The sequence below is a fragment of the Amblyraja radiata genome, chromosome 4 (assembly GCF_010909765.2).
Source record: "Amblyraja radiata isolate CabotCenter1 chromosome 4, sAmbRad1.1.pri, whole genome shotgun sequence".
NCBI classification, from domain to species: domain Eukaryota; kingdom Metazoa; phylum Chordata; class Chondrichthyes; order Rajiformes; family Rajidae; genus Amblyraja; species Amblyraja radiata.
Window position 1 is genome coordinate 31,458,556 of NC_045959.1, and position 26,393 is coordinate 31,484,948.

Genomic DNA, 26,393 nt, shown 5'->3' on the forward strand with positions numbered 1-26,393 from the left:
AAACTGAAAAAATGGCACTTAGTCACCGGCAACCAACCAGAAAAAGCCCACTTGCTTCCCACTCTTTGCCTTCTGCCATTCAGTCAATCCTTTATCCATGCTAGTATCTTTCCTCATAGGCTCTCATCTTGTTTAGCAGCCTCGCATGCAGCATTTTATCAAAGGCCTTCTGAAAATCCAAGTACAACATCCACTGACTCTCCTTTGTCTATTCTGCTATTTACTTCCTCAAAGAATTCCAATAGATTGTCAGACAAGATCTCCCCATCAGAAAACCATGCTGACTTTGGCCTATTTTATCATGTCCTTCTAAGTATTCTGAACTTATCTTTAATAATGCACATCTTACCAACCACTGAAGTCAGGCTAAGCAGCCTATACTGTAGTTTTGGCCTCACTCCCTTCTTGAACAGCGGAGTAATTGCAATTCTCCAATCCTCTGGGATAATTCTTGACTTTCAAGATTGCTACTATGCCTCCACAATCTCTAAAGCTACCACTTTCAGAACTCTGGGGTGCAGTCCATCTGGTCCAGGTGATTTATCCACCTTCAGACCTTTCAGCTTCTCAAGCACCTTCTCCTTGGAAATAGCAACTCCACTAAAATCTACCCCTTGGCTCTCTTGAATTTCCAGCAGGTTGCTGGTGTCTTCCTCAGTGAAGACTGTTGCAAACTAGTTATTCAATTCCTCTGCCATTTCTTCATTCTCCATTATCACTTGTCCAGCATCATTTTCCAGTTGTCCAATGTCCACTATTGCCTCTTTCTTACTCTTTATATATCTGAAGAAACTGTTGCTATTCTCTTTTAGATTATTGATAGTTTCATATTTCATCTTTTCTCCCCTCATTGTGTTTTTAGTTACCTTCGGTTGGTTTTCCTCTAGCTTCCCACGAATCTGTGCAATGTTATATGCCTTCTCCTTTAGTTTTATGCTGTATTTGACTTCCCTAGTCAGCCACAGTCGCCTCATTCTCCCCTTAGAATCTTTTTTCCTCTTTAGGATGAAAAGATCCTGCGCCTACTGAATTATTCCTAGAAATTCCTGTCATTGCTGCTAGAGTCCTTTCCAATCAACTTTCGCCAGCTCTTCCCTCATGCTTCTGTAGATACCTTTACTCAACGCATCTGATTTCATCTTCTCCCTCTCAAACTGCAGGTTGAATTTTATCATATTTTGTGGTCAGTACTTCCTTGAGGTTCCTTTACCTTAAACTCCCTAATCAAATCCAGTTCATTACACTACACAAAATCCAGAATTGCCCTTTCCCTGGTAGGCTCCACCGCCAAAGAAGAAGCCATCTTGTTCTAAGATGCCATCTTGTAATCACTCTGCAAATTCCTTCTCTTGTTCTCAGGAATGTTATTCCCGTCATTATCTGGGGACTGCCTGTATATGGAATACTTCAGAATCGCCCTCGACTCGTTATTCAGTCCAGTAGCTATGCAGTGCCTCAAAGATGCCGAAACTGTTGTGGTTGGATACAAAGATACAAAGCTGGAGCAGCTGGTCAGAGAAGGTTTCGTAGAGAACGGTTAGCTAACTGTTGGCCCAGTTTGGCCTCGTTCACACTAGTTCTGTTACCCTGCTTTTGCATCCATTTCCTGCACACCAGGTGGAATTTGCAGTGGCCAATTAACCTAAAAACCCGCAGGTCTTTGGGATGTGGGAGGTAATCGGAGCACCCAAAGGAGATTTATGCAGTCACAGGAAGAATGTAGAATCTCTACAGGGACAACACCAGGGGTCAGGATAAAACCTGGGTCTCTAGCACTATGAGGCAGCAACTCTACCGCTGCACCACTGTGCCACTCTATCTTGGGTAGAAAAACCCCCCATATATTTACAAAATAACTTCTCCTTACATCATTTTGCTAATTCTTATTGCCAAACTGATAGGGGCAATTTTCTGGCCCCTTTAATTCTCCTTCCCATTCCTACACAGACCTTTCTGTCCTCGGTCTCCTCCATTGTCAGAGTGAGGCTAAACACAAATTGGAGGGACAGCATGTCATATTTCGTTTGGGCAGCTTACAGCCCAGTTGTATGAATATTGATTTCTCTAACTTCAGGTAGCCCCGGCATTCCCTCTCGCCCTATCCCTCCCTCACCCAAGTCGCACCAGCTTCTCATTTTCAACCAACAAACAGCTTCCAATTGCCTGTTTCCTTTATCATCATTACTCTTTTGCATATCTTTAATTCATTGTTCTTTGTCTCTCCACGTCACCGTCTATATCTCTCCTTTCTCTTATCCCTAACCAGTCTGAAGAAGGGTCTCAACCCGAAACATCACCCATTCCTTCTCTCCAGAGATGCTGCCTGTCCCGCTGAGTTACTCCAGCATTTTGTGTCAATCTCGGGGCAATCTCACCTTTGTTCCCGTGATTATTTTATTCAACTGTTTCTTTGTCCAACTCCTTCCCACTGTAATGATATCTGCCAGCTTGCCATGGTTAGACACAAAAAGCTGGAGCAACTCAGCGGGTCAGACAGCATCTCTGGAGAAAAGAAATAGGTGACATTTTGGGTCGGGATCCTTCTTCAGACTGAAGAAGGGTCAGACTAAATTCTTCAGAGTGAAGAAGGCTCTCGATCCGAAACGTCAGTCTGAAGAAGGGTCTCAACCCGAAACGTTACCTATTCCTTCTCTCCAGAGATGCTGTCTGACTCACTGAGTTACTCCAGCTTTTTGTGTCTGTCTTCGGTTTAAACCAGCATCTGCAGTTAAATATTGCCATAGTTAATCCCCTCTTGTAATGTACATTTAACATTCCAACCCCAAGACATACATTCCGAATTACTGTTGCTGTGATAGACTCATTTTCATTTACATTGCTAAATTGTGCATTTTTAATACTATAAATGAGTTAGAAACAATGTAACATCCGTGTTGTGTTTATTAAACCTGAAGTCCCAAACCTAGAATCTAAAGGATCAGTGATATGCAAATCTCAGGTTAATTGGCTACTTCTGATTTTCATTGGATGAATTGGTATGAAGTCAATTTGTGGAAATATAAAAGAGCAACTCTCAAAAAAGTTCCCACTCTACCGTAAAATTACACTTTGCTGCTCATGCAAAGCACAAACATGATTGACATTACCTTCTCCACCGTCGTGGTAAGTACTCTATGTCTGTTAAACAGTCTTTCCTTTGTAAGACTGCGTGATAGGATTATGATTAGTCACTGTTATTGTTGTTCTGATCTTTCAAAGTAGTCGCATTTATGCAACTTTACTGTTCAGTGAGTTCAGCAATTACATTTTTTGTACAATCAGTGAACCGAAAATAGGTTGAAAACATTAACAATAACAGAAATACATGATCTCGTCTCACACCTGCATTATCCTAACATTGGAATTTTCGACAGCTATTGGTAAAATATATTTGTGCAAAACATAATCCAATTGCAATAATTCACTGAGTAAGGTAGTAAGAGTCGGTGGAAGTTGGAAGATAAAGATACTCAGTCAATTTCAATGGTAGATTAACAGAGGTTTGCTGCAATAATCAACATAACAGCTTTGAGGTGAGAGGGGCAAGTTTAAAGAAGATGTGTGGGGCAAGAGTGAGGTGGGTGTCTGACATGCATTGCAGGGATGGTAGTGGAGCTGGATATGATACTGGCATTCAAGAGGTTTTTAGATAGGCATGTGGATATATAGGGAATTGGAGGGATAAGGATCTCGAACAGGTAGATGAGATTAGTTTATTTTGGCATCATATTCAGTGCTGACATTGTGGGCCAAAGGGCCAAAGGGCCAGTTCCTGTTCTGTATTGTTCTATGTTCCATGATCTAATCAGCCTTTCCTGTTTCCGTCAGTGTTATAGACAATTGACAATAGGTGCAGGAGTAGGCCATTCAGCCCTTTTGAGCCAGCACCGCCATTCACTGTGATCATGGCTGATCATCCACAATCAGTACCCCGTTCCTGCCTTCTCCCCATATCCCCTGACTCTGCTGTCTTTAAGAGCCCTATCTAGCTCCCTCTTTAAAGTATCCAGAGAACCGGCCTCCACCGTCCTCTGAGGCAGAGAATTCCACAGACTCACAACTCTCTGTATGAAAAATCCACAATCCATCCTTGTCACAGTGAATGCAACGTGAAAATCATGCTATGCTTTCTGCGTTGTGAGCATGTTGTTGAGTGTGTTATTATGCCATGACATTGTTCAGTATTGACAGCATGAAAATTACAAGAATCAGAGTAAGAACTGAAGGACAGGTTGTACCTGCAGAAATGGAGAAACGTGGAAAAGTGCAACATAGAAGCATAGATACCCTTGCATCCTCCCTCTCTACATCCATCCCCCACTCAAGTCATACCAGCTTCAAAGTCGTCTGTCGAGTCTCATTGTCTGTACTCATTTTCACCTTTCCCACAGCTAACAATGGCCCATTTCCTTTATCATCGTATCTTTTTGCATATCTTTCATTCATTTGCTCTATAACTCTCTACATCGTGGTCTATATCTCTCGTTTCCCTTTCCTCTGACTCAGTCTGAAAAAGGGTCTTGACCCGAATCGTCATCTATTCCTTTTCTCCAGGGATGCTGTCTTACCCGTTGAGTTACTCCATCATTTTGCGTCTATCATCTCTTTCATGCATTTGTTCTATATCTCTCTACATCACCGTCTATATCTCTCGTTTCCCTTTCCCCAGACTCTCAGTCTGAAGAAGGGTCTCGACACGAAACGTTACCTATTTCTTTTCTCCAGGGATGCTGTCTGACCCGTTGAGTTACTCCAACTTTTTGTGTCTTTCTTCGATAGAAAAAGGTCCATCAGTCAACCATGTCTGTGCCTACCATGAAGCCAAAGTAATCTAATGCCACCTGCAATAATCCGTATCCCTCCATTCCCTGCCTGTTCATGTCTAAAATATTACTAACATATTTGGTATTATCACCTGCAATAGTCGTGCATTCCAAGCATTTACCGTAATCTGTATAAAAGTTTGCCCTGCAAATCTACTTTAAAACATTGCTCCTTCACCATAAACCCATGTCCCTCCTGTATTCAATGTTTATACCTTGGGGAAAAGATGACTGTTTATGATTCTCATCATTTGATATATTTCTCTCAGATCCAACCTCTCCTTATAGTTAATTGTTTCTAATCCAGGCAACCTGCCGTTGATCTTCATCTGCACCCTCTCCTAATAGCCCTGTCCCACAGTGCGAGTTCATTCCAAGAGCTCCCCCAAGTTTAAAAAAAATCAAACTCGTGGTAAGCACGGAGAATGACGTAGCGGGTACGTCAGAGCTCGGGGACGTCTCTTAGCGCTAACGGCAGGTACTCGGGAAGACTCGCTAACGACAGGTAAGCACGGGAAGACTCGTGAAGATTTTTCAACATGATGAAAAATGTCCACGAGAGCCCCGAGTACCATTACCGTAAATGTCCGAGTTCGAATCAGGGCAAACTCGGGAGAACTCTTGGAATGAACTCGTACCGTGGGACAGGGGTTTAAGAATTTCACTCTTCCATTGTTGGTGGATATGACAATTAGATACTTTGACTTGATTCGAAAACCTTACCCTCCTTCCTGTAATGCAATGAGCAGAGCTGCACACGATACTCCCAATGTGCCCCAACCACAATGCTGTAGGAAGGAACTGCAGATGCTGGTTTAAACCAGAGATAGACACAACATGCTGGAGTAACTCAGACTGAAGAAGGGTCTTGACCTGAAACGTCACCCATTCCTTCTCTCCAGAGATGCTGCCTGACCCACTGAGTTACTCCAGCATGTTGTGTCCATTGTGGCCGAACCAACGTTCGATAAAGCTGCAAGATGACTTCCCAAATATTTACATCAAATGCTCTGACTGATGAAGTCAAGAATGCCATACACATTCATTACTTTTTTTTTTAGTATGTATTTATGATTGACGTTTTAATGTTTTAGAAAAATGTGATTTATTTTCAATTACTTTCATTAATTATAACTACTTTTAAATATCCCTGCGGGTGTGGGTGTGGTAAAACTCTTAACAGTATGCAGATTACAAACTATACAGAGTTCTCATCCCCACACAAAGGGGCAGTGATTGAATTACATATATATACTCCAATAATCGACGATTCAGCAATACATTATCTATAAAGCTTAGCACAGCCTCTTGCTTCTTAAGTTTGACAGATCCTGAAGATTGACAGCACAAGAAGATTGACAGGTTCTTCTGACAGAGGAAAGGTTAGCCATATATGGTTATATGAGAGGGCTATATTTCTGCAGAACAAACATTTTGGAGTTTTCTACTTATGACGCACATCATAATCCTAGTCTGAATTCTCTCTCAATGTTTACATTGTAGAGGAGACATTCGTGAAACATGTGCTTTTTATCTCGCTTATGTTATTGGAAAGAGGAACATCGACAGTCAGCTGATCTTGTTAATGTACTGGAAGCAAGGGTTAGTGCTTTTTTGCTAGCTTAGCAATTTAATAGAAGGCGCCGAAAACCTGTTTCATCGGAATCCATTTTGTATTTTTAAATCATTATTAACTTCCACATGTCAGTGGCAACTTTGGCAGCTGGCATAACAACATCCAGATGTGCCAGCTGTTTAGGAAGGGCCATCCTTCCCATCCTGCCGGAGATTCTGTGCCCATCTGTTTTATCATGCTGGTCGGCTCCAGTGTGTGGAGGGTCACCAAGAATCTTCCTGCCCATCTGCTCCAATATCTGCAGGCTCGGGCTGACCAAAGGCAAGGATTCAGTGTCATCTGGGCGAACAAGGGAATGAAATTCATTAGAACAGAATGTGAAGAAAGATAAACTGGTGAGATGCAGCTTGAATGCCATGTGAGCGCAGACCTATCAAGTAATGAAATGAAGAAAGAAAGGTGGGGGGGGGGGTGAAAAGAATACTGCACTGAAAATGGGACTTTGTCTGCCCGACTTATAGAAACATATAAAATTATAAAAGGACTGGACAAGCTAGATGCAGGAAAAATGTTCCCAATGTTGGGTGATTCCAGAACCAGGGGCCACAGTCTTAGAATAAAGGGGAGGCCATTTAAGACTGAGGTGAGAAAAAACTTTTCACCAGAGAGTTGTGAATTTGTGGAATTCCCTGCCACAGATGGCAGTGGAGGCCAAATCACTGGATGGATTTAAGAGAGAGTTTGATAGAGCTCTCAGGGCTAGTGGAATCAAGGGATATGGGGAGAAGGCAGGCACGGGTTATTGATTGGGGACGGTCAGCCATGATCACAATGAATGGCAGTGCTGGCCCGAAGGGCCGAATGGCCTCCTCCTGCACCTATTTTCTATATTTCTGTGTTTCTATGACTTCACCTTGGATTTTCAACCCTATATTTCATTTAGAAGGTTTAACATTCCTGGTTACATCATTAGTGCCTGAACTGCTGACGCCCCAATCTGCATGGCAGATAGTTCACTAGGTTGATCTATGAGATAAATGAGTGTGTTATGAAGAAAGTGAGCAGCTCAGACACACACTGTTTGAATTGAGGCCCTTCTGCCCACCGAGTCCACGCAGACCATTGATTTTCCATCAGCACTAGTCCCCTGTTATCCCACTTTCTCACCCGCTCCCTGCACACTCAGGGAATTTACAAAGGACTATTAACCTACACACCTGCACGTCTTTGGGATGTGGGAGGAAACCAAAGCACCTGGAGGAAATCCACGCAGACGCAGGAGAACGCGTAAACTCTAAACAGGCAACCCCTGAGGTCAGGATCAAACTCGGGTCCCTGCCGCTGTGAGACAGCAGCTCAGCCAGAAGTGTCACTGTGCCGCCCTTTGTGTTTAGTTTAGTTTAGAGATATAGCGCGGAAACAGACCCTTGGGCGCCGACCAGCGATCCCCAAACTTTAACATACGCCGACACACATCAGGGACAATTTTACACTTATACCAAGTATACAAACCCAAGCCAATTAACCTACAAACCTGTACGTCTTTGGAGTGTGGGAGGATACCGAAGATCTCCGAGAAAACCCATGCGGTCACGGGGAGAACGTACAAACTCCGTACAGACAGCACCCGTAGGTAGGATCGAACCCGGGTCTCCGGTGTTGTAAGCGCTGTAAGGCAGCAACTCTACCGCTGTGCCACCGTGTCGCTGTGTGGGAGCTGAACTACTTTCAAAGTTATGTCAGGACCCAAGAAGAGTCAGATGTTACAGGAAATGGGCAGGAATGTGAATTGAGGAAAAATATAGGATTAGCCATGATACTGTTGAAAGATGGAATAATTTAGGGACCCATGTAGTCATCATCTGCTTCTATTCCTTGCATTCATGTTCAAAAGATCTTTGACAAATAAGCATGTAATGGCCTCACAATGAAAATCAGTTTATGTGAATTTGGAATTGTTAGCAGCCATTTTAATTTAGTTTAGTTTAGAGATACAGCGCGGAAACAGGCCCTTCAGTCCACCGAGTCGACATGACCAGCGATCCCCTACATTTGCACAACCCTACACCCACGAGGGACAATTTACATTTACACCAAGCCATTTAACCTACATTCCTGTACACCTTTGGAGTGTGGGATGAAACTAAAGATCTCGGAGAAAACCCACGCAGGTCACGGGGAGAATGTACAAACTCAGTACAGACAGCACCTGTAGTCAGGATGGAACCTGGGTCTCTGGTGCTGCAACTCTATCACTGCGCCACCGTGCTGTCCCTGGACTGATACTCTGACACATGAGTGTGCTCAAAGAACGGTAGGTTCAATTGAAACTTTTGCACATTTTGGGTTCTCAATGACTATATCGCATCATAACATTTTCAGCAGTCCACAGGAAGGTATTTGCTCTGAACACCATCTTGCCAAATTGCGCATAATGTTTCGTGTTATATTAGGTTTTATAATGGAATTTGTTGATCCCATGTTTTTATGTTCCTGCCATAACACAATCCAGCATGTTCCACTTCCAGAATTGGTCATGACCTCTAATCATAATCATAATCATAATAATACTTTATTAGCCAAATATGTTTTGCATCATACGAGGAATTTCATTTGCCAAGTCAGTCATTCAAATAAAAAGCAACGGAACACACAAAACACATTTTAACATAAACATCCACCACAGTGACTCCTCCACATTCCTCACTGTGATGGAAGGCGAAAAAAAGTTCAATCTCTTCCCTTTTTTGTTCTCCCGCGCTCGAGCCTTCTGTTGACGGGATGATCTTGACTCCCGTAGCCGGCGGGGAGCCTTCCGTGTCGGGGCTATCAGCTCCTGCATTGATTTACTCCACAATATTATGCAATTACAACTTCTTTCTAGGTTGTGTAGGTCTGAAGAGCATGTAAAGAGAACAGTATTATTCAAGAAACATAGGACTTGGTTCCAATTTATGTGAGAGAATGTTAGTATTTAAACACGATAAACAGAAAAATTGCAAGATGTTGGAAATTTGCAAGGGATTTACAGTAGATTCTGTGTGGCGAAGGGAGCAGGGAACTGCCGAGAAAGAGATGAACAATCTGGAGTTCTCCTGAGTGCTGCCTTTGGAATTATTTGGCAAGCCAGGAACTGAAATAAAAATTGTGTACAATTCACCATTTCAATGAGCACAAAACACACCTTTTTTAGCAATGGTCTGAGCAGTCATGATTCCGTGGCTAAATCTGTGGCCCCTTTTTCTAAGGTCCCATCTTACTCGATGGACCTTCATCAGGATTAGGCAATTTCGTCCAATTTCATTGTTTGTCTTACAGATGAGTTTCATCTAGTGCAGAGCCAAAGGGAGTAAAAGAGTTCCTTTGTCTTTCCAGTAACAGCCGTCAGTGACTCTTGTTCTCTATAACTCACTCCAATCCCCATTCCCGGAGCATACTGAACTCACTACTGGAAATGCAGCAGAACCCCATGTTAAAATAAACCACAAATTACTGGAAATGCTCAGTTTTGGCAGCATCCTGTGGGAACGGAAGCACCATTAATTTTCCAACCATGATTGACATTATTGACCACGGACAAAAACATGAATTAAGTCACTTTGCACGGGTCCTTTACTTCAGCACAAAGACGAGTTATCGTGTCACAGAGTCATACAGCACGGGAACACGGCCTTTTTGGCCAACTCATCCTAGAGTAGGGGAATCGAGGACCAGAGGACATAGGTTTAAGGTGAAGGGGAAAAAATGTAATAGGAATCAGAGGGATAACATTTTCACACAAACGGTGGTGGGTGTTTAGAACGAGCTGCAAGACGAGGTAGCTGAGGCAGGGATTGGTGCAACGTTTAAGAAACAGTTAGAAAGGTACATGGATAGGACAGGTTTGGAGGGATATGGGCCAAATGCAGGCAGGTGGGACTAGTGAAGCTGGGACATGTTGGACGGTGTGGGCAAGTTGGGCTGAAGGGCCTGTTTCCACGCTATATCACTCTATCACAAGATGCCCCATCCAGGCTTGTCTCCATTTGCCCATGCCTGGCCCATATCCAAACCTCTATTAATTAACCTGTCCAAATGTCTTTTAAATATTGTTATTGTACCTGCCTGAACTACTTCCACTACCACCCTCTGTGCGAAAAAACTGCCTTTCAGGTTACATTTAAATCTTTCCCCTCTCACCTTAAATGTATGTTCAATAGTTTTTGATTCCCCCAATCTGGGTAAAAGACTCTGTGCATTCATCCTATCTATTTCCCTCATGGTAAACCCACCTTTTATATACAGTACCTCTATAAGATCACCCATCAGCCTCCTGTGCTCCAAGGAATAAAGTATATGCACCAACATCAGCGTTCAGGAGGAAACATAGAAACATAGAAAATAGGTGCAGGAGTAGGCCATTCGGCCCTTCGAGCCTGCACCGCCATTCAATATGATCATGGCTGATCATCCAACTCAGTATCCTGTGCCTGCCTTCTCTCCATACCCCCTGATCCCTTTAGCCACAAGGGCCACATCTCTCTTAAATATAGCCAAGGAACTGGCCTCAACTACCTTCTGTGGCAGAGAATTCCAGAGATTCACCACTCTCTGTGTGAAAAATGTTTTCCTCATCTCAGTCCTAAAAGATTTCCCCCTTATCCTTAAACTGTGACCCCTTGTTCTGGTCTTCCCCAACATCGGGAACAATCTTCCTGCATCTAGCCTGTCCAACCCCTTAAGAATTTTGTAAGTTTCTATAAGATCCCCCCTCAATCTTCTAAATTCTAGCGAGTACAACCGAGTCTATCCAGTCTCTCTTCATATGAAAGTCCTGACATCCCAGGAATCAGTCTGGTGAACCTTCTCTGTACTCCCTCTATGGCAAGAATGTCTTTCCTCAGATTAGGAGACCAAAACTGTACGCAATACTCCAGGTGTGGTCTCACCAAGACCCTGTACAACTGCAGTAGAACCTCCCTGCTCCTATACTCAAATCCTTTTGCTATGAATGCTAACATACCATTCGCTTTCTTCACTGCCTGCTGCACCTGCATGCCTACTTTTAATGACTGGTGTACCATGACACCCAGGTCTCGTTGCATCTCCCCTTTTCCTAATCGGCCACCATTCAGATAATAGTCTACTTTCCTGTTTTTGCCACCAAAGTGGATAACCTCACATTTATCCACATTATACTGCATCTGCCATGCATTTTCCCACTCACCCAGCCTATCCAAGTCACATTGCAGCCTCCGAGCATCCTCCTCACAGCTAACACTGCCCCCCAGCTTCATGTCATCCGTAAACTTGGAGATGTTGCATTCAATTCCCTCGTCCAAATCATTAATATATATTGTGAATAGCTGGGGTTCCAGCACTGAGCCTTGCGGTACCCCACTAGTCACTGCCTGTCATTGTGAAAAGGACCCGTTTACTCCTACTCTTTGCTTCCTGTCTGCCAGCCAGTTCTCTATCCACATCAATACTGAACCCCCAATACCGTGTGCTTTAAGTTTGTATACTAATCTCTTATGTGGGACCTTGTCGAAAGCCTTCTGAAAGTCCAGATATAACACATCCACTGGTTCTCCCTTATCCACTCTACTTGTTACATCCTCGAAAAATTCTATAAGATTCGTCAGACATGATTTACCTTTCATAAATCCATGCTGACTTTGTCCAATGATTTCACCACTTTCCAAATGTGCTGCTATCCCATCTTTAATAACTGATTCTAGCAGTTTCCCCACTACCGACGTTAGACTAACTGGTCTGTAATTCCCCGTTTTCTCTCTCCCTCCCTTTTTAAAAAGTGGGGTTACATTAGCTACCCTTCACTACTCCAGAATCTAAAAAATTTTGAAAAATTATCACTAATGCATCCACTATTTCTTGGGCTACATCCTTAAGTACTCTGGGATGCAGCCTATCTGGCCCTGGGGATTTATCGGCCTTTAATCCATTCAATTTACCTAACACCACTTCCCGGCTAACCTGGATTTCACTCAGTTCATCCATCTCATTTGACCCCTGGTCCCCTGCTATTTCCGGCAGATTATTTATGTCTTCCTTAGTGAAGACAGAACCAAAGTAGTTATTCAATTGGTCTGCCATGTCCTTGTTCCCCATGATCAATTCACCTGTTTCTGACTGCAAGGGACCTACATTTGTTTTAACTAATCTTTTTCTCTTCACATATCTATAAAAACTTTTGCAGTCAGTTTTTATGTTCCCTGCCAGTTTTCTTTCATAATCTATTTTCCCTTTCCTAAATAAGCCCTTTGTCCTCCTCTGCTGGACTCTGAATTTCTCCCAGTTCTCTGGTAGGCTGCTTTTTCTGGATAATTTGTATGCTTCATCTTTTGTTTTGATACTATCCCTGATTTCCCTTGTTATCCACGGATGCACTACCTTCCCTGATTTATTCTTTTGCCAAACTGGGATGAACAATTGTTGTAGCTCATCCATGCAGTCTTTAAATGCCTTCCATTGCATATCCACCGTCAACCCTTTAAGAATCAATTGCCAGTCTATCTTGGCCAATTCACATCTCATACCTTCAAAGTTACCTTTCTTTAAGTTCAGGACCCTTGTTTCTGAATTAACAATGTCACTCTCCATCCTAATGAAGAACTCAACCATATTATGGTCACTCTTGCCCAAGGGGCCACGCACAACAAGACTGCTAACTAACCCTTCCTCATTATTCAATACCCAGTCTAGAATAGCCTGCTCTCTCGTTGGTTCCTCTACATGTTGGTTTAGAAAACTATCCCACATACATTCCAAGAAATCCTCTTCCTCAGCACCCTTGCCAATTTGATTCACCCAATCTATATGTAGATTGAAGTCACCCATTATAACAGTTTTACCTTTGTTGCACGCATTTCTAATTTCCTGTTTGATGCCATTCCCAACTCCACTACTACTGTTAGGTGGCCTGTACACAACTCCCACTAGCGTTTTCTGTCCCTTAGTGTTTCACAGCTCTACCCATATCGATTCCACATCCTCAAAGCTAATGTCCTTCCTTTCTATTGCGTTAATCTCCTCTCTAACAAACAACGCTACCCCACCTCCTTTTCCTTTCTATCTATCCCTCCTGAATATTGAATATCCCTGGATGTTCAGCTCCCAGCCTTGGTCACCCTGGAGCCATGTCTCCATGATCCCAACTATATCATAGTCATTAATAGCTATCTGCACATTCAACTCATCCACCTTATTACGAATGCTCCTTGCATTGAGACACAAAGCCTTCAGGCTTGTTTTTACAACACTCTTACCCCTTATACAATTATGTTGAAAAGTGGCCCTTTTTGATTTTTGCCCTGGATTTGTCTGCCTGCCACTTTTACTTTTCACCTTGCTACCTATTGATTCTACCCTCATTTGACACCCCTCTGTCTCTACGCTCACACATTTAAGAAACCCTTTCCCTTTAACTCCATCCTCGACTATCCCATTTGACACCCCACCCCCCATATTCAGTTTAAAACCACCCGTGTAGCAGTGGCAAACCTGCCTGCCAGAATGCTGGTCCCACACCTGTTAAGATGCAATCCGTCCCTTTTGTACATTCCCCCTTACTCCAAAACAGATCCCAGTGATCTAAGAATCTAAATCCCTGCCCCGTGCACCAGTTCCTCAGCCACACATTCTGGTCACGTATCTCCCTGTTCCTGCTCTCGCCAGCACGAGGAACTGGAAGCCAACATGACCAGCATCACCACCACAATAATGCAGCACCAACTTCGATGGACTGGCCATGTCTTCCGCATGTCCAACACACGTCTCCCTAAACAAGTCCTGTACTCTCAATTGAAGGAAGGTCGGCGAGCCCCCAGCGGGCCAAAGAAATGCTTCAAGGACAAAATCAAGAACAGTCTGAAGAAATTCCACATCATATCAAGCAATTGGGAGCACATTGCACTGGACAGGCACCCCTGGAGGAAATCCGTGCAGGAAGAAGCTGCACTTCAAAAAGTGGAACTACGCCGTGTCGCAGAGACAAAGCACCAGCACCGTAAGGAGAGAGAGAAGGGGGCTCGGCGACTACCAACCACCGCCAGTCTCCACTGCCCACGTTGCACCAAGGTGTGTGGATCGCGGATCGGCCTCTACAGACATCCGCAGACACACAAGTAGATGACCCTATGAAGAGGACAGTCATACTTGTTTCGAGTGACCGCCGATGATGATGATGAAAGTCCTAGTCTGCCCAACTACTCCCTATAGCTCAGGCAATGCTGCTCTCTTTTTAGTGGGAGAAAATAAACACAATACAGCTGCCATCTTAGTTTGTACAGACTAAAGAAAGAACACAGATAGTTTATCGGACCCAAAGCTGGAGAAGTGATCCTGTTAGTTTAGAGATGAGTCACAGAGGAAGTGTTTAAACAAAATCAGTTATTCTTTTTGAGGAAGAACATGTGTTCTGAACAAAGAAGGAATTGTTAATTTATACAAATATTTGTGCATAAATCAATTTTAAACTGTTGGGAGAATGGGGACTTTATTTAAAGAGAGCAGTTCTAAACTTGTACATGCAAGTGACTCAGTTCCACAAACCGAGATTTTATTAAATGTCAAATATTTTTTAAGGGCAGTTTCATGCTGTCAATGGCCAAATGCTTACGTTCGCAGAACGTCTTACAATTTTGATTAAACGGTGACTGAAGAATGAAACAGACATATAATAAAACCACTTACCAGAATTATATTGAATTTATGCAAATAAAAGCTTCCACTCAAATAATTCATGTGTCATTTGGTGTATTAATGCCTCTTCTAGGAAAATACATGAGGCATCATAATAGCCCTGTCCCACGGTTCAAGTTCATACCAAGAGCTCTCCCGAGTTTAAAAAAATTCAAACTCGTGGTAAGCTCGTAGAATGAACGTAGCGGGTACGTCGGAGCTCGGGGACGTCTCTTTGCAGCTCGTAACGCTAACGGCAGGTACTCGGGAAGACTCGCTAATGGTAGGTAAGCACGGGAAGGCTCATGAAGATTTTTCAACATGATGAAAAATGTCCACGATAGCCCAGAGTACCGACGAGTGCCATTACCGTAAATCTCCGAGTTCGAATCAATGCAAACTCGGGAGAACTCTTGGAATGAATTCGTACTGTGGGACAGGGCTTCAAGTAACCTGATCCTGCCAAAAAAAGAACATCATGAATCAGGATAATGTTGGCTGCGTATTTTTCAAAATGGTCGCTACGGGTATAATTATGTTGTCATTTTGACAAGTTTAGAAATACATTCCACTTTGCAGTGATACAACAAAGAAAAGAGAGGATTTTCTTTTCAAAAAGCTAGAGAAACTCAGCGGGACAGACAGCATCTCTGGAGAGAAGGAATGGGTAACATTTCGGATCAAGACCCTTCTTCAGACTGAGAGTCAAGGGAAAAGGAAACGAGGGATATAGATGGGTGTATTTAGATATAGAACAAATGAATGAAAGATGCCCAAAAAATTTACGATGATAAAGGAAACTAGCCATTGTTAGCTGTGGGCGAGGTGAAAAGAGTGACAGACAATTAAATTCCTTCTGCTGCTAAACATGGGGGGAGCAGTGAAAGCCCCTTAAATGCTAGAGGTTTTGTAGTCGGCCAGGAGAGGCCTTAGGTGAGGCAATGGTGCTAGCATGCCCAATGTGTTCTCTCCAAATGCAGAGCACCAAATGACACTATGAATATAAAAAAACAATGCACTTTGCATTTCAAGAAAAACGTTTATTTTGAAATAAAATGAGTTATTTAGTTTATTTTAAATAAAGAGATATATTCTCCAGGCTTTTGAGTGAAGAAGGGTCTCGACCCGAATTGTCACCCATTCCTTCTCTCCAGAGATGCTGCCTGTCCCGCTGAGTTACTCCAGCATTTTGTGTCTACCTTCAATATTCATACCGCTGCATTGTAAGTGGCTCAAGCAAAATATGAGATGCTGTTCCTCCAGGAGGAGACCTAGGACAGAAAGGTCATTGTCGGAATGGGAAAGGGAATTAAAGTACAGGCGGACTGAGCGAAGGTGTTCAGCAAAACGATCGCCCAGTCTATGTTTGGTCTTGCCGATGTATAAGAGTTCACGCCTTGAACAACGGATACAGTAAATGAGGTTGGAGGAGGTGCTAATGGACCATTGCCAAACCTGAAAGGACTGTTGGGATTCCCGGACATTGTCGAAGGAGGAGGTATAGGGACAGGTGTTGCACTTCCTGCGGTTTTAGGGGAAAGTACGTGGGGAAGGGGTGGCTTAGGTGGGAAGGGATGAGTTAACCAGGGAGTTTCGGAGGGAATGGCTCTGCAGAAGGTGGAAAGGGGAAAGACCTAAGGTAAGATAGACACAAAATGCTGGAGTAACTCACCGGGGCAGGCAGCATCTCTTGACAGAAGGAATGTGTAATGTTTCGGATCAAGACCCTTCTTCAGACTGAGCCTCAGGGGAGAGAGAGTTACAGAGATAAGGAAATGCAGTAAGAGATCAAAAGAGATGAAGATTAAGGAACATGATGAATAGACCATTGTTAACTAAGTGAAGTTGACAACAAAATAAACAGAGATAAATTTAATCAGAGGGACAATCAGGCTGGTCGAAAAACTGGGAAGGTTTGGAGGGATGGAGAGCGAGGGAAAGTAAGGGTTACTTGACGTTAGAGAAGTCAATGTTCAATCTGCTGGGGTGTAAGCTACCCAAGCGAAATGTGAGGTGCTGTTCCTCCAATTTGTGCTGGGCCTTGCTCTTTCATTGGAGGAGGCTCAGGACAGAAAGGTCAGATTGGGAATGGGAGCCAGAGTTAAAGTGTTTAGCAACCGGGAGATCCGGTAGGTTAAGGCGGAATCAGCGGAGGTGTTCAGCGAAACGATCGCCAAGCCTGCGCTTGGTCTCGCCGATATACAGGAGTCCCCACCTGGATGAGTGAATACAGTAGATGAGGTTGGAGGAGGTGCAAGTGAACATCTGCCTCACCTGAAAAGGTTGTTGGGGTCCTTGGACGGAGTCGAGGGGTGGAGATATGGGGACAGGTGTTGCATCTCCTGTGGTTGCAGGGGAAAGTACCTGGGGTGGGGGTGATTTGGGCGGGAAGGGACGAGTTACTAAACACTTTCCCGGTTGTCAAACACTTTAACTCCCCCTCCCATTCCCACACTGACCTTTCTGTCCTGGGCCTCCTCCACTGTCAGAGTGAGGCCCAGCGCAAATTGGAGTAACAGCACCTCATATTTCGCTTGGGCCGCTTACACCCCAGCGGTATGGATATTGACCTCTCTAACTTCAGATAGCCCTTGATTTCCCTCTCTCTCCATCCCTCCCCATCCCAATTCTTTGACCAGTCTGACTGTCCCCCTAATTTGTATCTGTTTGCTTTGTTGTCACTTTCTCCTAGTGAACAATGGTCTATTCATCATATTCCCTGACCCTCATCTCTTTTGAACTCTTACCCTTCCTTATCTCTGTCACTCGCTCTCCCCTGATGCTCAGTCTGAAGAAGGGTCACAACCTGATACGTCACCCATTCCTTCCATCCAGAGATGCTGCCTGTCCCGCTGACTTGCTCCAGCATTTTGAGTCTATTTACGGTCTAAACCAGCATCTGCAGTTCCTTCCTACACGAGACCTGCAGAAAGGTAAAGGGCCTGTCCCACCTTCACGAGGTAATTCACTAATTCTCCCGAGTTTTCCCCTTGATTTAAACTCGCAGAATGTTTGTAATGTGGAGGTCGTAGGAGTTCGTAGGTATATCGTAGTGGCCCGTTATGCTAGCCGTAGGTACTCCTAGCATCAGGTAAGTCGGGACGTTTTTTCCAGCCCGATAAAAAATGTCCACGAGTAAAAAAATGGTCGGGATGAAAGAAATTGCAACTTTTTACTCGTAAGGAGGGCATAGAAATAGTCGTGGGAATTCGTAGACATACTCGTAGGAGTTTGTAGGAATTCGTGGAAGGTCGTAGGAGTTCGTAGATTACCACGATCTTGATTTTTTTTTTTAGGTCCTTTAAACTCGGCAGAGGTTTTGATTTAAGTCGTGAAAGTGGGACAGGCCCTTTAGGCTGGTTGATAATATGGAACATGAGTTTTAATTGTTCATGTTGATTGAAGGAAAGGGTTACAGGCAGGTAGACAGTCAAACAGCATTTGTAATCAATAATAGAGACACTGCTCCCCGCAATTTCTAAAGTTATTATTCCTATTTAGCTATTGGGCAGTTGCGTAAATACTGTAGGTTTGAGTCAGTACATGCCCATGAGGTCTCCCTTTGCAATGACTTGAAAGACAATTAATCAGCATGAATCATGTAGAGATCTGCCCCTTGGCAGGTTCTGCAGGAAACTGATACCGAGCAAGCAGAAGCACTTTAAGAGCGATCCCGGTGACAGTTTGCTGCAATATTTATTTCAACACTGTGCAATTTGCATACATTTATCAGAAGAGACTATCTTTAACATATGCGTAGGAAGGAACTGCAGATATTAGTTTAAACTGAAGATAGACACAAAATGCTGGAATAACTCAGTGGGTCAGACAGCATCTCTGGAGAAAAGGAATAGGTGATGTTTCGGGTCGAGGCCCTTCTTCAGACTCTGAAGTAGGGTCTTGACCTGAAACGTCACCTATCCTTTTCTCCAGAGATGCTGTCTGATCCACTGATTTGCTCCAGCTTTTGGTGTCTAACTTGTGACAAATGTCCTGCTGAAGTATACTATGATGGGCCCTTACAATCCTCCTTATTTTTATTTTTAGCTCTCCATTATATCTCTTCTATCACTTCCTCGTGATTCACTACAGGATGATCATAACAAACTGGAAATGGCGTTTACTCATCGCTACCGGTACTGGGATGATGAGTTGTCACAGTTCCGCATCTGTGAGCAATGCCCCCCTGGTACCTACCGGAAGAGCCACTGCAATGCATCGAAGAGAACTGAATGCACGCCTTGCCCTGATTCACACTATACAGCATACTGGAACTCTCTTGGTGAATGCCAGTATTGCAATGTGTTTTGCAAAGAGTATCAGTATGTTAAACATGAATGCAACAGCACACACAACCGTGTATGTGAATGTGTTCAAGGCCGCTACTTTGAGTTTGAATTTTGCTTAAAGCACTCTGAATGCCCACCAGGATTTGGTGTAAAAAAGCTTGGTAAGTCACTTTTGAAACTGATTATTTTACCCTCAATATTTCTTCCCATTAATATGTATTATTTTTCTTGTGGAATAAAGTTTATTTGAATTGCACAGATTTCTGACTATGAGCACATCATCAAAGTAAAATGTTTATTTCCCCCATGAAAATATGAAGCCAGAAACTCCCTAAGTCAATTGTGCAAACAGATTATTCATTATGACTCTTCATAAAGGGCCTGTCCCACTGTACGAGGTAATTCAAGAGTTCTCCCGAGTTTCCCCTGATCCGAACTCGGAGAATTACGGTAATAGCCGTTCGTAGGTACTCAGGGCTCTCGTGGACATTTTTCACACTGCTGAAAAATCGTCACGAGTTACCGCGTTTCCTGAGTACCCGCCTTTGGCATTACGAGCCGCTACGAGATGTCCCGAACTCCGACGTACCCGCTACATACATTCTACGTACTTACCACGAGTTTGATTTTTTTTAAACTCGGGACAGCTCTTGAATTACCTCATACAGTGGGACAGGCCATTACTCTTTCCCACCAAATGATCAATGCAAAATATGTAATTTCATAATTGTGGAGAAAAAGGGGGTGCTGGAATTGTTCTCATCAGAGAAAAAGATGAACAGAGATCATAAGATCATAAACAATAGTAGAATTAGCCCATTCGACCCACCAAGTCTACTCCGCCATTCAATCGTGGCTGATCTATCTCTCCCGCCTAACCCCATTCTCCTGCCTTCTCCCCTGACACCAGTACTAATCAAGAATCTATCGATCTCTGCCCTAAAAATATCCATTGACTTGGCCTCCACAGCCTTTTTTGCCAAAGAAATCCATAAATTCACCACCCTCTGGCTAAAGACATTTCTCCTCATTTCCTTCCTAAAAAAACGTCCTTTAATTCTGAAGCTATGATCTCTAGTCCTAGACTCTCCCACTAGTGGAAACATCCTCTCCACACCCACAGTATCCAAGCCTTTCACTATTCTGTACATTTCAGTGAGGTCCCCCCTCATTCTTCTATACTCCAGCGAATGTAGACCCAGTGCTGTCAAACGCTCATCAGAATTACTGGTGATATTGTGGACAATGACAGATTTTGATGGAATAAAGAAAATAAATAATTTGCACACCCTGCATGCTAGCAGCATGAACTCTCAGCTTTGCTTGCCTCATCAAACACCAAACCTAGCTAAAAGTGCCCATTACAGATGCTCCCCGATTTACGATGCTTCGACTTACGATATCTCGACTTTGTGATGGTGCAAACACTGGGCAACGGCAGCGAGCCGCAGCTCACTTCTGGCCACGTGATCGCATTGTATTGAATGCATTTTCGACTTTCAATATTTTATCGATTTACGATGGGCTTATCGGAACGTAACCCCATCGTCGGTCGAGGAGCAGCTGTACTTCTAGACCTAACTTTCCTTTTCATGGTCAACACAGAAGTGCTAAAGGCATCTCCCGGCCACCACTGATACCTTCAGAAACCTTCAAATTACCCTCTCTCCTTCTTGCAGGATCATTCCAGCCAGTTAGACACAAAATGCTGGAGTAACACAGCGGGTCAGACAGCATCTCTGGAGAAAAGAAATGAGAGAATATTCGGGTCGAGACCCTTCTTCCGATCCGAAACGTCAAGTATTCCTTTACCTCCGAGATGCTGTCAGACCCGCTGAGTTACTCCAGCTTTTTGTGTCTATCTTCAGTTTAAACCAGCATCTGCAGTTCCTTCCCACATTCCAGCCAGTTATATGCCACATATCACATCTGTATTAAGGAATTGATTGGTGCTTTCTACTCCAGAAGACCAGACTTTATCTGCTTCTGCATTGGCTCACTGGAAGAGGCAGGGCAGGCACCAGCATGTGCCTGCATTGGAGGCTTCTCTGAGGTGTTGACATGTAGACACTGTGCTCATGGTAGACTCCCTGGCTGCTAGGGGAGCAGAGCAGGCAGCATCCATGGAGAGTCTCTGTAAGTGAGGGCAGCGGTCCCATATTAAAAGGAACACACAAAGCGGACATCTCGCTTAGCTGGGAGGTCAACAACGCTCGGGCTGACCAAAGAGCGTATTTCACCGAGTTGATGCCCTGGTCTGACAATATGAATTGCAATTCTTGCCTGCATCTTTACAACTTTCCCTTTCTGTCTCCCCAGGGACGCCTTTCATCAATACAGAGTGCAGGCAGTGTCCAGAGCGGTTCTTCTCCATTAATAACTCTGCCATACACCCCTGTCTAAAGCACACCAATTGCTCACTGGTCGGCTTGAAACAAGTTCTTCAGGGGGATGCATTTCAGGATAACGTGTGTCGACCATGTGGGAAGAGAGATGCTTCATCCTTCGAGTGCTTGGATCCACCAATGGAGAAAGGTAAACCGACCCTTGTCGACATTCAGGGATATAAAGCAGTAATTCATATCACTTCATCTCTGGATCATTACATGATTTGAATCAATGACAACTTGTTACAATCTTCATTGTTTCTTCAGAAGATTCCTATTAAAGAATTGAAGGTCCACTTGTCTCGTTGAAACTGTTAAAAAGACCAGTTCAATTACAATTAATTGCAGCTTTATAAAATCTAGAGCATTTTAAAATTTAGCTCAGGTACTTTCTGCAATCATCATGAAGCAAATCACAGATGAATGAGGGATACTGTACTTGATACATAACCACAAATTTACGCTTTATAATAAAGGGATCGCAGGAAATGATTAACCTTTAGCACTTCTGTGTTGACCATGACCTTGTTGCATTGGGTCAGATACACACTGGGCTGGGACATTTCATCATACTGTCTGCCTCCCCTCTGTGCGAAGAGATCACGAAGAGATCAGCTTCTTCCATGAAGCAACCAGAGCCACATCTGGATCTCTGCATGATGTTCTCCATCTGCTGCTTCAGGGTTCAGCACCAGAGTTGCCAGGGACATCCCGTATTAGCCGGGACATCCCGTATATTGGGATAAATTAGTTTGTCCAACACGGGACCACCCTTGTCCCGTATTTGGCTGCTACTACAGCTGCTCCTCAACTTACGATGGGGTTACGTTCCGATAAACCCATTATAAATCGAAAATATTGTGTCGAAAATACATTTAATACACGTAACCTACCATCACCAGAGTGTTCAGGGTTGGGCCACCAGGCATTTGTGGGTTTTCATTCTCCGGGTTAGTTTCACCCCCCCCCCCCCCATAAGTATGCATCGTAAGTCGAAGCATCGTAGGTCGAGGAGCAACTGTGCTCTGTAATCACCAGAGGGCACACTTACAGACAGATCCTAGATCTGATACAACAGCATGCGTGTGTGCGTGTTGCATGTGCTGTTGACGCCACGCACGAGTGATTCACCTGTCATCCCATCACGGACCCCCTTATGTGCATCAGTTGTACGTAGGGTTGCCAACTGTCCCGTATTAACCGGGCACACCACTGATTGTCCCTTATTGGGAGTGATAAAATTGGCAACCCCATTCCCCTAGCTGTTCTACAGCCAACATTGAATTTCTTGGTCATGCATTAAAGTCCCGAGAAAGTAGGACTAGAGGTTTGGTAACGGGATCTCTCTGTGTAGTGTGCATGATGATATTGTGTCGGAAGGAACTGCAGATGCTGGTTTACACCGAAGATAAACACCAAATGCTGGAGCAAGTCAGCGGGACAGGCAGCATCTCTGGATGGAAGGAATGGGTGACGTATCTGGTTGTGACCCTTCTTCAGACTGAGCAGGGGAGAGCGAGTGACAGAGATAAGGAAGGGTAAGAGTTCAAAAGAGATGAAGGTCAGGGAATATGATGAATAGACCATTGCCCAGCCTGAGGGAGGAGCGGCGCCCGGTCGGGGCGGCCCAGCCTGAGGGAGGAGCGGCGCCCGGTCGGGGCGGCCCAGCCTGAGGGAGGAGCGGCGCCCGGTCGGGGCGGCCCAGCCTGAGGGAGGAGCGGTGCCTGGTCGGGGCGGCCTGGCGCGAGGGAGGAGCGGCGGCCTGGCGCGAGGCTGAGACGGTGGCAGTACTCACGTGAGGGCGATCCGGCTCGGGGCTGGAACGATGCTCCGGGGGCTGGGACGGCAGTTCTGGTGGCGGTGGCCTGAGACCGGGGGTTCGGCCGCGGGCCAGCGGCTGCGTCAGCAGGTCTGGTGAGCGGCAGCTTCGACTACCCCGGGCCGCGGTGTTTGAGCCGCGAGGACAGGTTTTAACATCGCCCGGGGGGTATCGCCTCAGCGCAGAAGGAGAAGAGGAGGGAAGAGACTGCAGCCCTAAGACTTTTGCCTCCATCACAGTGAGGAGATGTTGGGTGGACTCACTGTGGTGGATGTTAATATGTGTTTATTGTTGTTTTTTATTGTATTGTATTATATGTATGACTGCTTAAATTTCGTTCAGACTTCGGTCTGGATGACAATAAAAGGCTATTCTATTCTATTCTATATTCTATTCACTCGGAGAAAGTGACAACAAAGCAAACAGATACAAATTAGAGGGACAGTCAGGCTGGTCAGAGAACTGGAGTGGGGGAGGGATGGAGAGAGAGGGAAATCAAGGGCTACTTGAAGTTAGAGAGGTCAATATCCATACCGCTGGGGTGTAAGCCGCCCAAGCGAAATATGAGGGGCTGTTCCTCTAATTTGATCTGGGCCTCACTCTGACAGGGGAGTTAAAGTGTTTGGCAGCTGGGAAAGTGTTTAGTAACTCGTCCCTTCCCACCCAAGCCACCCCCACCCCAGGTACTTTCCCCTGCAACCACTGGAGATGCAACACCTGTCCTTCCTCGACTCTGTCCAAGGACCCCGACAATCTTTTCAGGTGAGGCAGAGGTTCACTTGCACCTCCTCCAACCTCATTTACTGTATCCGTTGTTCCAGGTGTGGACTCCTATATAGCAGCGAAACCAAGCGCAGGCTCGGCAATCGTTTCGCTGAACACCTCGGCTCATTCCACCAAAAAGCTGCAGTAACTCAGCGGAGGAATGGGTGACGTTTTGGGTCAAGACGCTTCTTCAAAGGTCACCCGTTGATGATGATACTTGATTGTCACTTGTACCTAGCTGGGTGCAGTTTTTGAATATAAAGTTATAAAAAGTACTCATCCCCTCTTTGTCCCACCACCAGGTCGCCCTTTGTACTCGCAATTCCCCCCTCCCCCAACGCCAAGTTCTCCTTTGTGCCCAGCGGCATGGTCCATCCCCAGCCTGACCCTGTCCTCAGCCTGACTCGACCTCGCGGCTTTGGTTTCAGGGAACATCAAATTCAATGCTACTGAGTCACTTTTCCAGCCTTGGTTAGCTTGATCCCATTACAAGCTTTTCCTTCCTGGCTGACATTTATAATCACAAACTCTAAAGGATCATTTAATTAAAATGTAATGGAAGTTGTAATGTTTTTTGTTAATTTGGCTGCCAATCCTCTTCTTACTTTTCCTAATCGATTTCAAGTCCACTAAAATGCGTGGGAAGGTCTCGACCCAAGACATCATCTATTCCTTTTCTCCAGGGATGCTGTCTGGCCCGCTGAGTTCCTCCAGCTTTTTGTGTCTACCTTCAAGTCCGCTGAGGACCTGCTCATCAGAATAGTAAAGCTACAATCACAAATTTGTGGTTGGGACATATCATTTAGATGTTGCTCGATAATGTCATCTTTAACACCTTTTCTGGTTTTTCTCAGGTATTGCGCTGTGCGATGAAGCCATCTTTAAATTTATCGCCCGTCAGAAACTGACTTCTAAAGAGCTGAAAATGCTGCTGGAGAGCTTGCCTGGGAAGGGAGCTACTACTCCACATTCCCGACGGGTGCAGAGGACAAAGGCAGGCCAAATACGCACCTTCCTTCAGCTGAAACAATGGAGAATTGACAATCCTCACGTGGACACTGTTAAAGGACTAATGCGTGGGTTGAAAAAAGCAAACATTCGCAATATTTACAAAAAACTGTCACGTAAGCTTCGGGTAAATAAAGGTAGTAGAACTGCATTGGTCTAGGAGGGAAAGAAATATGCTCTGTAAGCTTCATATGGATGTCTTTGTGACACCAACGGCATTCTACAGCATTTTAACTGTAATGTACTATATGTAGAAAGTGTGTCAATAAGTCGCTAATTTACTGAAACCAAGCAGCAACAACACGCAGAAATATATATTTTTGTTTCTTGTGTTAATTACACAAAATTGAGAATTTGCTGTTTTTTGCGGACTTGTAACTTGGTCAATAAAATTGTATTGTATTGTATTGTATTGTAGATTGGAAAAAATGTATTTTGAAACATTTCAATCAACATTGCCTCATCAAAGCAAAATCCTCAAATGAATCGTTAAATCTTTGCTGAAAGATTTGGCAATTGCAAGCAGATTCTTTGTTTTCTTGTGACTCAAGTTTCAATGAATCATTAGTGATCTTATCTGTCAGGTTATGCATTCTTCATTTGATGAAAAATAAACGCAATTAAACCTTCTAATGGAAGACATACCATACAAAGTATTCATTGATACAGCCAAAATATCCACTGTAAGTTTGTGTTGTTGCGATCGTAATTACAGTAAAGGAGTGTACAGCTAAATATGTGTAGGAAGGAACTGCAGGTGCTGGTTTACACTGATGATGGACATTGAAGAAGGGTCTTGACCCAAAACGTCACCCATTCCTTCTATCCAGAGATGCTGCCTGTCCCGCTGAGTTACTCCAGCACTCTGTACAGCTTTTATCAACAAAATACATGGAAACTAATAGCATGAGTGAACTGTAAGGGTTTGGTGTGGTGGTGTGCGGGTATAGTATTCAATTCAGAATCCTGTATTCCAACAAACAACTTGGAGCAAAGATTTCAAGTCCCTTTCTTTCACTCAGCTCCCACAAATACAAGGCTGCT

At 44.2% G+C, this 26,393-nt stretch overlaps 1 protein-coding gene across 1 annotated transcript; it reads left to right on the plus strand.

Annotated features, from left to right (window-relative positions):
- Positions 1 to 3,066: 3,066 nt before the first annotated feature.
- On the plus strand, positions 3,067 to 25,727 carry LOC116971975 (tumor necrosis factor receptor superfamily member 11B-like). The gene is made up of 4 exons (XM_033019202.1): positions 3,067 to 3,123; positions 19,129 to 19,531; positions 21,690 to 21,905; positions 25,196 to 25,727. Exons 1-4 carry the CDS (start codon positions 3,079 to 3,081, stop codon positions 25,507 to 25,509), a joined length of 978 nt encoding a protein of 325 aa, XP_032875093.1. The 5' UTR covers positions 3,067 to 3,078; the 3' UTR covers positions 25,510 to 25,727.
- Positions 25,728 to 26,393: the final 666 nt, after the last annotated feature.

Coding starts and splice junctions, on each gene's coding strand:
- LOC116971975 (XM_033019202.1), top strand. CDS start 3,079: ATGCAAAGCACAAACATGATTGACATTACCTTCTCCACCGTCGTG. Junction 3,124..19,128: donor TTACCTTCTCCACCGTCGTG/GTAAGTACTCTA, acceptor TTTTATTTTTAG/CTCTCCATTATATCTCTTCT. Junction 21,906..25,195: donor GGATCCACCAATGGAGAAAG/GTAAACCGACCC, acceptor GGTTTTTCTCAG/GTATTGCGCTGTGCGATGAA.